At 49.8% G+C, this 12,990-nt stretch overlaps 1 protein-coding gene across 2 annotated transcripts in view; it reads left to right on the forward strand.

Moving 5' to 3' along the window:
- The window catches only part of PPP1R16B (protein phosphatase 1 regulatory subunit 16B), a 58,661-nt gene that overhangs the window by 13,086 nt on the left and 32,585 nt on the right, over positions 1-12,990 (forward strand). Inside the window, exons 1-2 of one of the 2 annotated variants that reach the window (XM_032127012.1) lie at positions 2,727-2,829; positions 4,229-4,624. In XM_032127012.1, coding sequence (XP_031982903.1) covers positions 4,378-4,624 — 247 coding nt within the window. In that variant the 5' untranslated portion in view covers positions 2,727-2,829; positions 4,229-4,377. Of the gene's footprint in view, positions 1-2,726; positions 2,830-4,228; positions 4,625-12,990 lie in introns of those variants that run through there. The other variant, XM_032127010.1, reaches the window with a different exon arrangement.

The following is a 12,990-nucleotide window of genomic DNA, read 5'->3' on the forward strand; positions in this document are numbered from 1 at the left end:
TTTCCAATTCCAGTGGAGAGATTAGCTTGGCGTGGGGAGGAGAGGGCTATTTCTGTCACTCTCCATGCCACTGACTTGACTTTGTGCTGCAGACACCTCACCTGATCATCCGGGCCCTGTTCTGCAGGTGTCTCCCCACGAGCAACCCAGTGACTGGGAGCAATCTCCTTAACTTCAGGAGTGGCCACTCACATACCTGGGCCTTCAGTTTTCCCTTTACTTGAAAGCTTTAAGAAATCTCCAGTCTTTCACTTCAAGGTATCCCATTCAAGGGTTGCTTTTCCATGGTTTGTGTTTGGTTTTTTTTTAAGTGGAATAAAACTGAAATTAGTTGATGACACTTAAGTGAAGGATTTCTGTAAGTGTTTGTGTTCTGCATCAGCGTCATGCTGTGCTTTAACTGCTGCCTTGGGAAGATGTGGCAGAGGATTTGCAGGTCTCAGCTCCAGCTTCATCATCAGATGGGGGGGTGAGGAGGCTCTCCAGCCTCACTCAGCAGTGTGGCTGCTTTAATAGATCCAGCTCCAGCCTCGGCAGTGTTATGGCAAAGTGTCTGCAAGCCAAATGCTTTGTAGGAAGGTCAGGGGGGCAGCTCTGAGTGTGTGCTGGTGGAGGAAAGTGAATACCTTTGGTTTTCACCTTTGGGGGATTTCAAGATGTGAAAGAGGAAGGAGTGTGTGCGAGAGACGCCTTCAGACAGGGTTGGTGGCACAAGTTGCAACCACTCAGTAAACTCTCACTTCACGGAACCGCCGTCTCTTCTTGTATTGTCAGTGAGTAACCTTGCCCTGAAAGCCCTTTTGGGCTTAGTCAGGTGAGACAAAATATACAGGAAATGCAAATTTACAAAAAAACCCCACAACGGTGTTGGCCAATACTTGTGTGCCCTTCTCAGGAACCAATCTCTGACCCGGTGAGAGCGAGCCTTTCCCTGCTGCAGTGCTGGGAGGAGGGGGGTGGCACAAGTGCCTTGCCTTCCTTTTGGCCCCTGAAATAGTCCCCATTGTCCCTGCAGGGCCAGGGGCTGTGTGTGTGTGTGGCAGGATGTGCTCAGCGTGGTGGCAGCAGATCTGCTGAGCTCATGGAAACTGCTCAGCTCGCTCCAACATGAGGAATGGCACTTTTTTTCTCCCCCCTCTTCTTTTTTAAATAAAACGGAAACCAAAATGCAATGCCTTGCAAGCCACAGCCACCCACACAGCCACTTCTGTGTCACTTTGCAGGTAAACAGATGCTGGGGCCCGAACTTGTGCTATAGTTAGCCTGACCTGTTTGTGCCAGAAGTCAAATGTGCCATTTCTTTAGGTACAGGGAAGGAACCAGGTCACTGGAAAACAGGCAGCCAGAGTGATGGGACAAAAATCTTTTCTGGGGCTCTGGGGTCTGTGAGAGCGATAGGGAATTATGTCTGGGAGGAGTTGAACTGTGTCCTCTCCAGGAAGAGCTCTCAGGGTGACCTTTTAGCTCCTTTAGAGGTTCATCTTCTGGTTTGATTGAGGAGATGCTGGTGTTTGGTACTTCCAGAGATGTCTTGATGCCCGTGGATCTCTCCCCTCTCCATTTCACTCCCCTTTGCAGACCATCTGAATCTCCCATTTCTTCTGTTGGAGAGCAGAGGAGCAGCTGCAGGAAAGCTGAAACATGGGCAAGCCCAGCCACACTTGTCCTCTCCTTATAAATCAACGTCCTGTTGCTCTTTCCAGGGTGCAGTCCTAAACCCACCAAGAAAATTTCCAGTCTGTCTTATGAAATGCTGAAAAAAAGTTTCCTGCTTTAATAATCCTGCATTCCTCATTTCTACTCCAGGTGTGTTTTGGAAAATATTTGTTCATCTTTTAGCAAACAATGGAAAAGGAGCAGGGTGGGAGTGCCTGTGCGGTATTCCGAGAGGCATTTCCTGCCCTTATCTCCCCTCCTTCGAGGTATTGTAACTGGGGCTTCGGATCTGCAGGCTGTGTTGCTGCAGCAGAGACTGAGATTGCCAACAAAGATACTCCCAGGAATGCTTGCCAGGGGCAGGAGCTGAGTTCACAGGAGGTGCTGAAGAGCTTTCCAGCCGAGCGCCTGCACCTGGGAAATGCGTCTGTCCCAAAAGAAAAGCTTTTTGGAAAGTGCATTCATGCATTTTCTGTGGGGTTTCTGGGGACTATGGTGAGTCCCAGCCCATGGGGGCTGTGGGCAGGGACTCACCAGGGTGAGCTGTGTGTGGCTCTCGTGCTGTGGAGGAGCCACGGCACCCTTCCCTTGCTTTCCAGTGCTGTGCTAAAGCCACAAGTTGTTTTTTTCCATCTCAAGCAAGTGAATTGAATTTGAATTTCTAGGGAGTATTTCCCTTATGAAATACTTTGCAAGGATTTGGGTTTTTCCCTGTGTGGAACTAAAGCATTTTTTGGCACTCCTAAATTCTTATGGGATTAAACAAGGTTTTTTTTTTTTCTGTTCAAGTCTATCCTGAAGTCCTCAAAATAAGGTTTGCAGGTGCTGCTGAAGCTGTCCTTGGCCATTTACTGGATAAAGCAGCTGCCTGGACCTGCCTGTTGTGCTCTGGCTGAGTTTGTTTGTTTTCAGTTCCCAAACCAATTATCTGTTGGAGGAAACGGCATGTCTTGCTCTCAGATATTTATAGGTAAGGTCAAACCCCTGTGGAAGGTCTGTAGCAGTGTTTAGTAGGCGTGGATGCCTCAGCCTTGTGGAGTTCCCTGGGATGTGGTGGATGTGCTGCATGGTGTGGACACTTCCCTGCAGCCCCCCAGAGTGAGGTCTCCTCGATGGGCTGCTCTGCCCTCTGAGAGGGATGAGCTGCGGCTGTTCCTGGCTTGCCTGGGTAGGGTAAGGTGTGGTATCCTCACCATGGCTCTCAGCTGGGTTTAGCTGCCTCTCTTCTGCTGCTTTTCCCATAGATTCTCTGCATCCAGTGCTTACAAGGCTGTTGCTTCCTCCCTTTTGCAGCAGCAGAGCTGAGCTTAACTGTCCTATTGAGGCTTTTTCAGGTGCTTGTGAATACTTAAGTTCTCAGTCTCCCTTTCCCATCAACACTTTCTTTTTCTTTGTGCCCTCCAAGCTGGCTGAACCACAAGAGCTCTCATTTCAGACCTGGTTGTTTACTGCTTACCTGGATTTTGCACGAGCCATTCAATGTGCTTTGCACATTGTCTGTTTGGAAAGGATTAATTCAATTTGCTTGTGATGTCGGCTTTATTTCAAATATACCTGTTGGACCTCTCCCAGAATGTGGGGTGTGTTTCCTCCTCCTGTGCAGCAGGTGACTGGGTAGCTGCCCATGGGGCCCTGGTTGGTCACTCTGTGGGTAGCCCTGCCCAGAGGTTTGTGTTGTGGTCACACCGAGGGTCAGGAGCTGTGAATTGACTGCTCTCACTGCTGTGCTTGTGGAGCCTGAACAGCAAAACCAAAGTGATTTAGTGTGTGGTGAGGAGAAAACCCGAAGGAAGAGAGAAATCAACACAACACCATGTTTTTAAGAGCTCAGGTGCTTTAAGTGTTCTTAATGGGAGCCAGGTCTATCCATCTGTCCTCAGCTGGGGCTGGGCTGAGAAGGGGCTGGATGGATGAAGAAGAGCAGCACAGATGATGCTCCTAGTGGGTAGAGTTCCTCTGGGAAAACCTGCCTGGCCTCGGAGCACCAGACAGGCAGCCCGAGGTTTCTCCAGCCTCTGGCTTCTGGGCTGTTTGTGCTGGAATGGCCTCATCCGGTGTCTGTGGCTGCCCTGGGCTCTGCCCCTGCAGCCTTGGTTCCCTCTGACCTGTGCTTTGCTGCTCAGGGAGGCAGCTGCTGGTGTGCATCGGAGCAGGACAGCGGGGTGGGGACACCTGGAACGAGGGGTGATGGAGGGGAGCAGCCCAGGGAAGGATGCGAGTCTCAGTACTCAGACTGCTCCTGAGTTGTCTGATAAATGGTATCAAACATGTGGAAGATCTTTGCTCACTAAGACTTTATTCTGCTTGTAGGAGAGGGTTAATGTGAGAGTAGAATTAACGAGTGTCTCAGTAGAACTTCTGCTTAATCAAGAGGGTTTTGCTGGGATGTTTGGAGTGGGGGAAGGGGGGAATCACCAAGGCCTGTAAGAACAATTAAAGCAATTAGAGCAATTAAAGCACAGTTAACTGAGCTGCCTTTTGCAGTGGTAGATGTTGCCTGTTGTGTTTTCCAGCAGGCTGCACTCACGTGCTTGATGACACCTGATCTCTCCTCCTTTTGTCTTCATTTCAGGTCCCCCCTCCTTCTCAGCAGACACTGCCATGGGCCCTCCCCAGCTCAGGATGCTGGTATAGCAGCAGGTGGCTGCCATCCAGAGGACCTGTGGTGGGACATCCCTTCCCACTGGGACATCCTCCCGCTCCCCTCTCTCGGCAGAAGCCATGGATGCCCACGTGGACCTCCTGACCGAGCTGCAGCTGCTGGACAAGGTGCCCACGCTGGAGAGGCTGCGGGCAGCCCAGAAACGGAGGGCTCAGCAGCTGAAGAAATGGGCCCAGTATGAGAAGGAGATGCAGCACAAGAAGAGGAAGCATGAAAAGAAGAGAAATGCTGTGAACAGAAAGAAAGTGTCTTTTGAAGCCAGCGTTGCTCTGCTGGAGGCTTCTCTGAGGAATGACGTGGAGGAAGGTACGGCACTTGTGCCTGGCGGGTTTTGTCTGGCTGCCTGTGAGCTCCATGTGGTGTGAAGTCCTCTCTGGTGTGCAGAGGCATCTGTGCTGTCATCCATGGACTGCCCTTGGTGTGGTGTTGGGCTTTAAAGCGTTGCCATCTCTGATACAGCTCTGAGGTCCCCAAAGCCCCGTGTGACACCAGCGTTACCTTGATTGGCATCAGGAGTGGGTGCATGAGTGCCAGGATAGGGCAGGAGTTGTGACTGAGGTTTGGGTGAAGGAAGGCAGCTTTCATCTCTTTCCTTCTCACACTTCCTACTTACAGGAGGTGTGAAACACTTCCTTGCCTTCTGGGTGTGCCTCTCAGTGGTTTTATGGAAGTCTGTCGAAGGGATTTACATGTCAGTGTAAATCTCTTCAGCTTCCCTGCTTGAGGGCATGGATTCAGAGCTATGTGAATGGATGAATTTTTTCCCAAAATACTGGGAAGCGTGGCTTTGCTTAGTGCTTCCTGAAGAACAGAACTGCAAATTGTTCAGAAATTGGTTTAATTGCACCATTTCAAAGTGGATGAAAGTGCTTTGCTTCTGCTACAAAATCTGAGGGGAGGAGAAAAAAATGTCTAAAAGTCGATAACCATTAGCCTCAGCACAACACGGGGGAAAACCTGTGAGCTTTGGGGAGCTGGAGAGTGCTCCTCTGCAGAGGAATAAAAATATCTCTTGCAGCAGAGCTGGAGCAGCCTTTGGGGTTGGTGCTCTGCAAGGTAGCGAAATTGGTGTGATCTTCCTGATCCCTTGGCATGGCAGAGGAAGGTGCTTAGGAAACCTGGCCAGCTGAGCATCTCTGCTAGAGAATGCTGCTCTAGTTTGCAGCACCCTCTGCAAGAGGCGGTGTATCCTTGCCTGGTGTGAGTGGAAGGCGAGGACCTCATCTTGTCTCGTGAAGAATCTCCCCAAAGTCATGTCCCTGTTTCTGAGCAGGCCTTTTGTGCACTGTGACTTGTCCTTGTGTGTGTGTTTTGCTCCTGTTTGGAAGCAGAGCATGGACAGTGGTGGCACTGCCTGGTCACTGTCACTGCATTAGCCAAGCCCTGCTGTGGCTCTGGTTCTGTGTGCGTTTGTGACCTCCCTGGGACAGCAGACCTGTGATAATGCCCTGGAACTGTAGGCTTTTATTTGTTCCTTCCTTGCTTTAGAGGTTTTGTAGCTCTTTCCAGCTCTTTGCTCCAGTGATCCCGTGTTTCTCTCTCTGAGCTGTTGTGGTCTTCTAGGAGGGCTCCTACAGTGAAGCCAGCTGTGAAGCTGTGAGTGCTGGCATTGCTTGAGAGGACAGGTTTGTGACTTGTAGCACCTCTGCCTGTGCTGGCAGGTATTGGCAGGTTGTGGTTTGGGTTTCATACCCAGCTGTTCAGCTGCCGCTGACAGCGTTGGGGCAGATGATGAGAGTTTTACCATCTTCCTCTCTGTGCAGCGCTGGTGCCTCTGCTCAGCACTGTGGTGGGGGGTGTGATGGGTCTGTGAGAGGCCCAACCTCATAGTTTTGCTTTTAGCTCTTTCTGGTGCGGGATCTGGGCCATTTGGAAGGAGGAAAGCTCCTTCACTGTCTGTCCTACAGATGCTTTCTCATTTTGTGAGGGGTGCAGGAGTGGTGGAGGTGTTTGTGACCAGGGCCTGGGGAAGGATGGCTGTGCTCCCTGATGGCAGCGAGCAGGCAGGGCTGCCGTGTGTGCAGGCAGTGACAGCAGTGTTCTGGTGGCAGGGTCCTGTGGACAGTGGTCTTGCACCGTGTGTGGATGTGGATACTTCACTGCTGAAGCTGCAGAGTTGAGCTTTCAGCTCCCAGCTTCACTCTTTTCCATCCATTGCTGAAGATCTCTTCTGGCGCCATAATCCTGTTGACCTTTTTCCATGGGCTTGCCATGGTGGGCTTGAACCAGCAGTTGCTCTTTCCAATGTGATGCTGGTGATAAAACTCAAATGTTGTAAAGCCACTTCCCTGCTGACAGAAAATCGACCTCCCCACCCTATGGAGAGGACGAGGGGCAGTATTCCCAGGGCACAGGTGCTTCCCAAGTAGCTGGATTTTTCAGATGCCTCACGTTTTTACAGTGAATTTGTTTTGTGCTCAGTTGATTTAATTAATCAGTGTGTGGGCAGGTTCTGTGCCTGCTCTGCCCCCTCTGTGATGTGGGACCAGTATAAAGAGAGGAGGGGACAGTCAAACCCAGGTGCCAAACTGGCAAAATTCCTTATCAAGGAAGTGAGGAAACTCGTGGGCTTTCAGAGGTCCCAGGTGATTATTTTGATATATGAATCATCTTTTGTTTCCATGTGGGATGTGGAGGGGGAGGTGAAATATAAATGATTAAGAGGTTGGTAAGTCAGTGTGAGGAAGGTTGGAGCTGGGGGCACAGCTGGCACGTGTCACCTCCAAGCTGCCTCTGGGCGGCTGTGCCATTTCCATTCCTTGTGACTTTGCTGTTTATTTTTATCATTCTCACCCCTGAAGTGGGAGAGGGGAGGGTGGTAGGTGCTGTGCAATGAAATCAGGGAGGAGAAAGTGGAGCTGGGCAGTGAGTTGGCTCTTTGTCCAGATGATGGCTGAGGCTGTGGTATGTATGACCACCTCCTGAGGTGGTAGTTGAGCCCTGTAGGATGGAGCTGGTGGGTGCAGAACCCAGCCCCGCTCTTCAGGGGTCCTGAGGTCCTGGACATGCTGCTTTCACTGTCCTCTTGCCAGGGCGTAATTGAGAGAGCTGCTGTGGGCCAGGTGACAAGTGAAAGGCAAGAGGAAATGGCCTCAAGTTGCACCCCAGGGTAGGTTTAGATTGGTTATTACGAAAAATTTCTTCACCAAAAGAAATGCCCAGGGCAGTGGTTGAGTAACCATCCCTGGAGGGATTTAAAAGATGCATAGATGTGGCCCCTGGGGACATGGGTTAGTGGTGGCCTTAGCAGTGCTGGGAGAATGGTTGGACTCGATGATCCTGGAAGGCTTTTCCAGCCTAAATGACTCTGTGGTTCCATGGTGTCAGTTTGGTGGCCGAGCAGGAATGAAGGCTCCTGGGGACCATCAGCCCCAGCGTGGGCAGGAGCTGCGAAGGGGTGATGGCTCCTGTCAGTTTGTGCCTTGCATCTTCTGCAACAGCTCTGTCAAAACATCCCAGGTTTCACAAACAAGCTACTATTAAAAGCTCCTTTGGATCTCTGCTGACAGAACCGGGGTAAGGAGCACGCTGCACACACGCTGGTGGCAGATGTGAGCCGACAGTCGCGCTGGGGACAGTGAGGTGATGGGCAGTGACCCCACACCGAGGGCAGCAGTGCCCCTGGGCTGCATGGTGCTGCCTGGACCTTCAGTTTGGCAAGCTGAGATAGCTCCAGACAGCTCGTCGGTGAGCTCTAAGGTGGGAGACCAGAGCACTCCCAGCTGCCAGACTGGACCTGGTCCCCTCTCCTCTGTGGGAATGCTGGGGAAAGGCATCACGCAGCAGCACCATTTTAAGTGGAAATATGTTCAAGTCTTCACATGGCTCTGTGCTCAATCCGAGCTGGTTTCAAAGGGATGGTGCAAAAGGGAGGACCCTCAGCCCACACAGAGCTTACAGGGAGTGTGGTGCTGGATGCAGCCTCTGGGCTGCTCCGATGGCTGCGAAGGAGTTGCTTTATAATGCAATAAAAGAATGCTTTATGAGCTACTGTACTGATTGCAAAGGATTTGTGAGAAGATAAGAGATTGCTGAGGGCTGTGGCCCTTTGAGGCTGTTCTGCGAGGTGATGGACTGAAACCGTGGAGAGGAAGCTGGTCCTGCCATTCCCAGGGCAGCACCTTGTCCCCAGAACAGCCAGGGCTGTCGTGTCCAGGTCTTTCTACATCACTGAGTTCCTCTAAAAGCAGCCTCAGAACATGGGGAGACAAGCTGGTGTTCTGTAAACTGAAAGAACAGGTCCCAGAGGTGGGTAAAGTGGCTGCTTGTACAGACGTGTGGCATTTGCTGTCTGGAGGTCCCTTTGCACACCTGGGCTGTTTGCTGGGGGAGCTCCCGCTTGAATGACACCAACTGGAGGTGTTGGAATTGGCTTCAGGGTGAGCTGGGCTCCCTTCAAGGAGCCAGCAGGGAAATAGAGACCCCAAGGATTGATTCACCTTCCAGCAGTGCCGGAGGTGCCCTGGTTTCTCCTGCTCTGGGATGAGAGGTGCCTCCCACAGGCAGCCGCTGCCCCCCCCCGGCGATGGCTGCAGGAAGCATTGCTGCAGAGTCCTTCAGCTCCCACCTCCTGGCACTTCATCCTGCAAGCAAAACTTTATCAGAGCCAGAGAGTTGCATAAAGCAGCGCTTCTGCAGGAGTTCAGCTGTGCAGATCCTTATGGCTGGTGAGCCTGAAAGCGAAGGAAAACGCGAGTTTGGTGACCTTGGACTTGGCATTCGGCAAAACAGTTCCCAGCGGCAGAGCAGAGGGCGTAAGCTTGGGGCTCACTGGGTCCTGTGGGGGAAGATTTCCCTGGGGAGGAAGCAACTTGTTCATATAAACACATTCCCCCTGTTCCCTTTGTGCCATCCCTCAAATCTCCTGTTCCTGTGCTGTGATGCCGAGCGAGGCTCATCCACCCCGACCACGCTCCCTTTGCACCTCTCTGGAATAAACCCAACCTTGTCATTTGCAAAGGCACTTTTAAAAGAGGCCCTAATTAGTGTCTATAAATTGCTTTCTTTAACCTTTCCAAGCTGATGTGATCTGTTCCCTTGTTACTTCAAACCTTTTATGAGGTGCCTTAATTTTCCATCCACATCATTACTCTACTGAAGCTTTTTTGTGGGGTTTCTGTGTCCAGGTCTGTGAGTAAGTGCATTTATCTGTCTGAGAAGCTTTTTCCCCTGGGTTTTGTGCCCTTTGAAGGGCTCTGAAAAGAAAAGATCTCTTATCACCATCAGTCTGAGTGTGTATCTGGGTATTTGGGAATGGCTTGAGACAGAAATTAGAAGTTTCTTTTCAATAACAAAGGCATTTCTTGAGCTTTAAACTCACTGGGTGTGGAAATGAGAGCTGTCCTCTTTAGGAAGCTGCATGTGGGAGCCCTTGGAAATGATGAATTTCGTTAATTTTGTTAATGGGGGTTGGTGTGTCTTCCAAAAGCAGACTCACGTATTTGGCCACATTTTAACTTGGCTTTTTCATGCAATTTGGATGTGATGCCAACGTGGGGTGATTTGCATATGGCAGCTAACTAGAGGCATCTGGGAGTGTAAGCAATATTGAATCAGCAACTTTCTCTGTTGTCATAACACATAAATATTTTTTAATTTTTTTCCCCTACTCTCTGAAATTCAATCAAGTGGGGAAATTATATTCATAAGAGCTTCAAATGCCAGCTTTTCTGTTTTGAAATTAATGGTGGAAGTCCACCTCAGGTTTTCCTGGCATGAGGCCCTCTCCTTCCCCAAATCTGAACTCAACTTCAACAATTCATTTGAAAATTTTTCTTTAAACAAAAAAGTTTGATCAGAAAATTTTATTTTTTTTTCCCCCCAAAATTTGGTCATTTCCACATCATTTCATTTTCTGGCTTTTACATGTGTGCTGCCTCCCACCATTTCTGATACCACTGAAAATATTTCTGGTGTATTTTGTAATAGAATTACAGGGTAATGAATAAACATTGCATTCAAACTGCTTGTCCTGCCAGTAAGAATGGACTGTTTGGGTTTAAGGTGTTTTTAATCAAACAGGGATTGGCCAATGACTGTTGTCAAGATTTCATTTCTTACTAGACATAGCTTAAGTCACTTAATCACCTTCCAACATTTGGCTACAGTGTGTTTTGGAGGAGAAACTCGATGTCTCCTTGGTTGCACGTGCACCTAAATACAAACTGGACATTTCTTTGGTTTATTGGTGTTGTCAATGGTGTTAGTGTGGCTGTGTGTGAGGAGTATTCCTGCCTCCAAAGGAGATCTGGGCAATGGGGAGGAGAGGCTGGAACTCCTCAGGTTGTGCCTGCAAGGTGCAGTAGGTAGGATATGTAAGGTCACCATCTGCTCTCAAACCCTGCCCAGCCAAATCACGGCAGGGAGGGCTCAGGATGCAGCAGCCGCCTTCGCCAGGAACGTCAGACTTTTGTGAACCCAAGGCAGATTATCAATGGGACCTTAATTCAACCAGGTGCCTGGAGATGTCCCTGCCTACAGGTGCTAAATCAGTGGCATTTAACCTTTCCCTTCCCTGTGCTGGCTGCTCTGCTTCCTGTGACACGGAGACAGCCTTGCATGCCTGCTTGTTTCCTGGTGTCTCCTCCGAATGTCGAAGCCAGCACTTCCCAGTCTGAGCCTGGAATTACTTGCTGATACGTCAGTGGCTCTTTATAGCCTGTAACTTCCCGGCTTGGTTGTTCTTGTGTTTTCTCTTGAGGGGACCACTGCCTGCCATGTGCACGAGGGGGGCCAAGGCATGGCCGTGGATGGGATGGAGCACTGAGAGCAGCACGCCTGGCTGCCTGCTCGGTGGGATAACGCCTGGAAGGGCAGACCCTACAGCCCAGCCAGGTCCTTGCTCGAGGGGCTGGGACACGGGGTTTTCTCGTGCAGGCAGTGTGTTTCTTGCCTGCCTGGCTGCCTTCCCAGGTGTGTGCTGTTTCCTGCACTCCATTCACCGCGTGTTTTGTCCCACTCCGATAGCGAGGAACCAGAGAGGATAAACAGCAGCTCCCTCAGGGACCTCTGGTGTCTTCTGTGTAATAAGCAGCACAACCCAGAGTGAAATTTCGTCTGCTTTCTCTCCTTGGCTGTGAGCTCTGAGAGCCAAGGCTCTGTCCTGCTGCAGGGCTGTGTTGTGGGGTCTAATGCAGGGATGTAGGACATGAGCCTGATCGATCCCGAGAGCTCTCTGGCTTTTTGCAGCATCATTCTGTTTTCAAGTGTATTTTGTAAAACAACCCCCTGCAAAACAGCCCACAACCAAAACCACAGGTCTGCAGCCACGTATATGATTGTTCTCTGCAAATTTATGTTGGTGGGAAAATGAATACTTTTGGGGGTGAATCCTTCTTGAAGGGTGAAACATGATGTTGCTTCTTTACCCCTGGTACGGTTGAAAATGCATTTCCGGCCAGGAAGAACTTGCCTGTAAGCTGTGGTTGCAGGCTCTGCTTTCTGCCCCTTTCTCCTGGTCAAGGAGAACTTGAAAAGTGGATTAAATCTATTTTTTTTCCAGATTTAAATTCCTGGCTTTCTGGAATGGGGCCAGCTCAGCTCAGCTGGTGTAGATTTCTCCCTCCTAGAATCATGGAAAATAGAGGTTGGGAGGGCCTCAGGAGGTCATGTAATCCACCTCCTGCCCCAAGGCAGGATCAACTGTATCTAAAATGTTTGCTAATGAGGGTGGAGTTAGGTATCTTAGTGTATTTATAGGCATCTCCACAACACCAGAGCACACCTACCTGTGCAAGTGGCCCTGCTTCTCATTCAGTTGTACATATTTTTCCTACTTGCTTGTATTTATCCTCCTTTTTTTTTTGCTTTGCATCTCATCCTTACGCTTATTGACTGGGAGTTTTCCTACTTCCGTGAAGAATGCTGTAATTCTTTCTTTAATAGCAGTTGCTATGGCAGCTGGTTCAGGCAGTGCCTTATAGCCTAGTGCAGAGCTGCTTCTACAGACACTTCCACTGCTTGTTTTTTCCTCTGGAGCCAGCCCAGATCTTTGGGAAATGTTATCATTCACTGCAAATGTCTTGAGAAGAAATAAAATTAAAAAAAAAAAAAAAAAGATGCTGGTATATAAAAACATCCCCTAAGCCTTGCCCACACTCTAACCCAGCACTAAAGGATGCTAAATATTAGGCCAGGAAGCCAACTGTTTAATTCTGGCTGCTGGTGCATTTGTAATCAAGAGCCAAGATGCAATCAAGCACCTTGCCCTCCCTTTTAATTTGGGGAACAAGAGCCCATGTGCAGCTCCTAGCAAGCGGATGCAGTTTCCACTGAGGTCCCTGCAATTTGCAACTTTTTCTTGCTGGATGTGGCCTCTGGGTTCCCTGGATAGCATGAGGTAGGCTGGCTGCAAATGCCTCTCATGTGGGAAAGGGGCTTTAGTTACTCTAGGGTGTTTCTCCTGTTCTGAATATGTTTTTATAGCAGTTTGCAGCATTTCTCAGCTTAGTCAAGGTTTTCAAGCTAGGCCTTAATTCACATTTCCCTGGTGGTCTTGTCTGCTGTGCTGGGCTGTGCTTTCAAAGTGGCAAGAAGGTCTCTGCCTTGAGTGTAAGAGCATCAAGCTCTGAAATGTAGTGGGAAACTTCCAAAGTCTCATTTAGCTTTGTCTGCCTTTACCTGGGCTGATGAGAAACCCTGTTAGATAAAAAGCACCACAATCCTCCTCCATA

This window comes from Corvus moneduloides, chromosome 17 (genome assembly GCF_009650955.1).
Source record: "Corvus moneduloides isolate bCorMon1 chromosome 17, bCorMon1.pri, whole genome shotgun sequence".
NCBI lineage: Eukaryota > Metazoa > Chordata > Aves > Passeriformes > Corvidae > Corvus > Corvus moneduloides.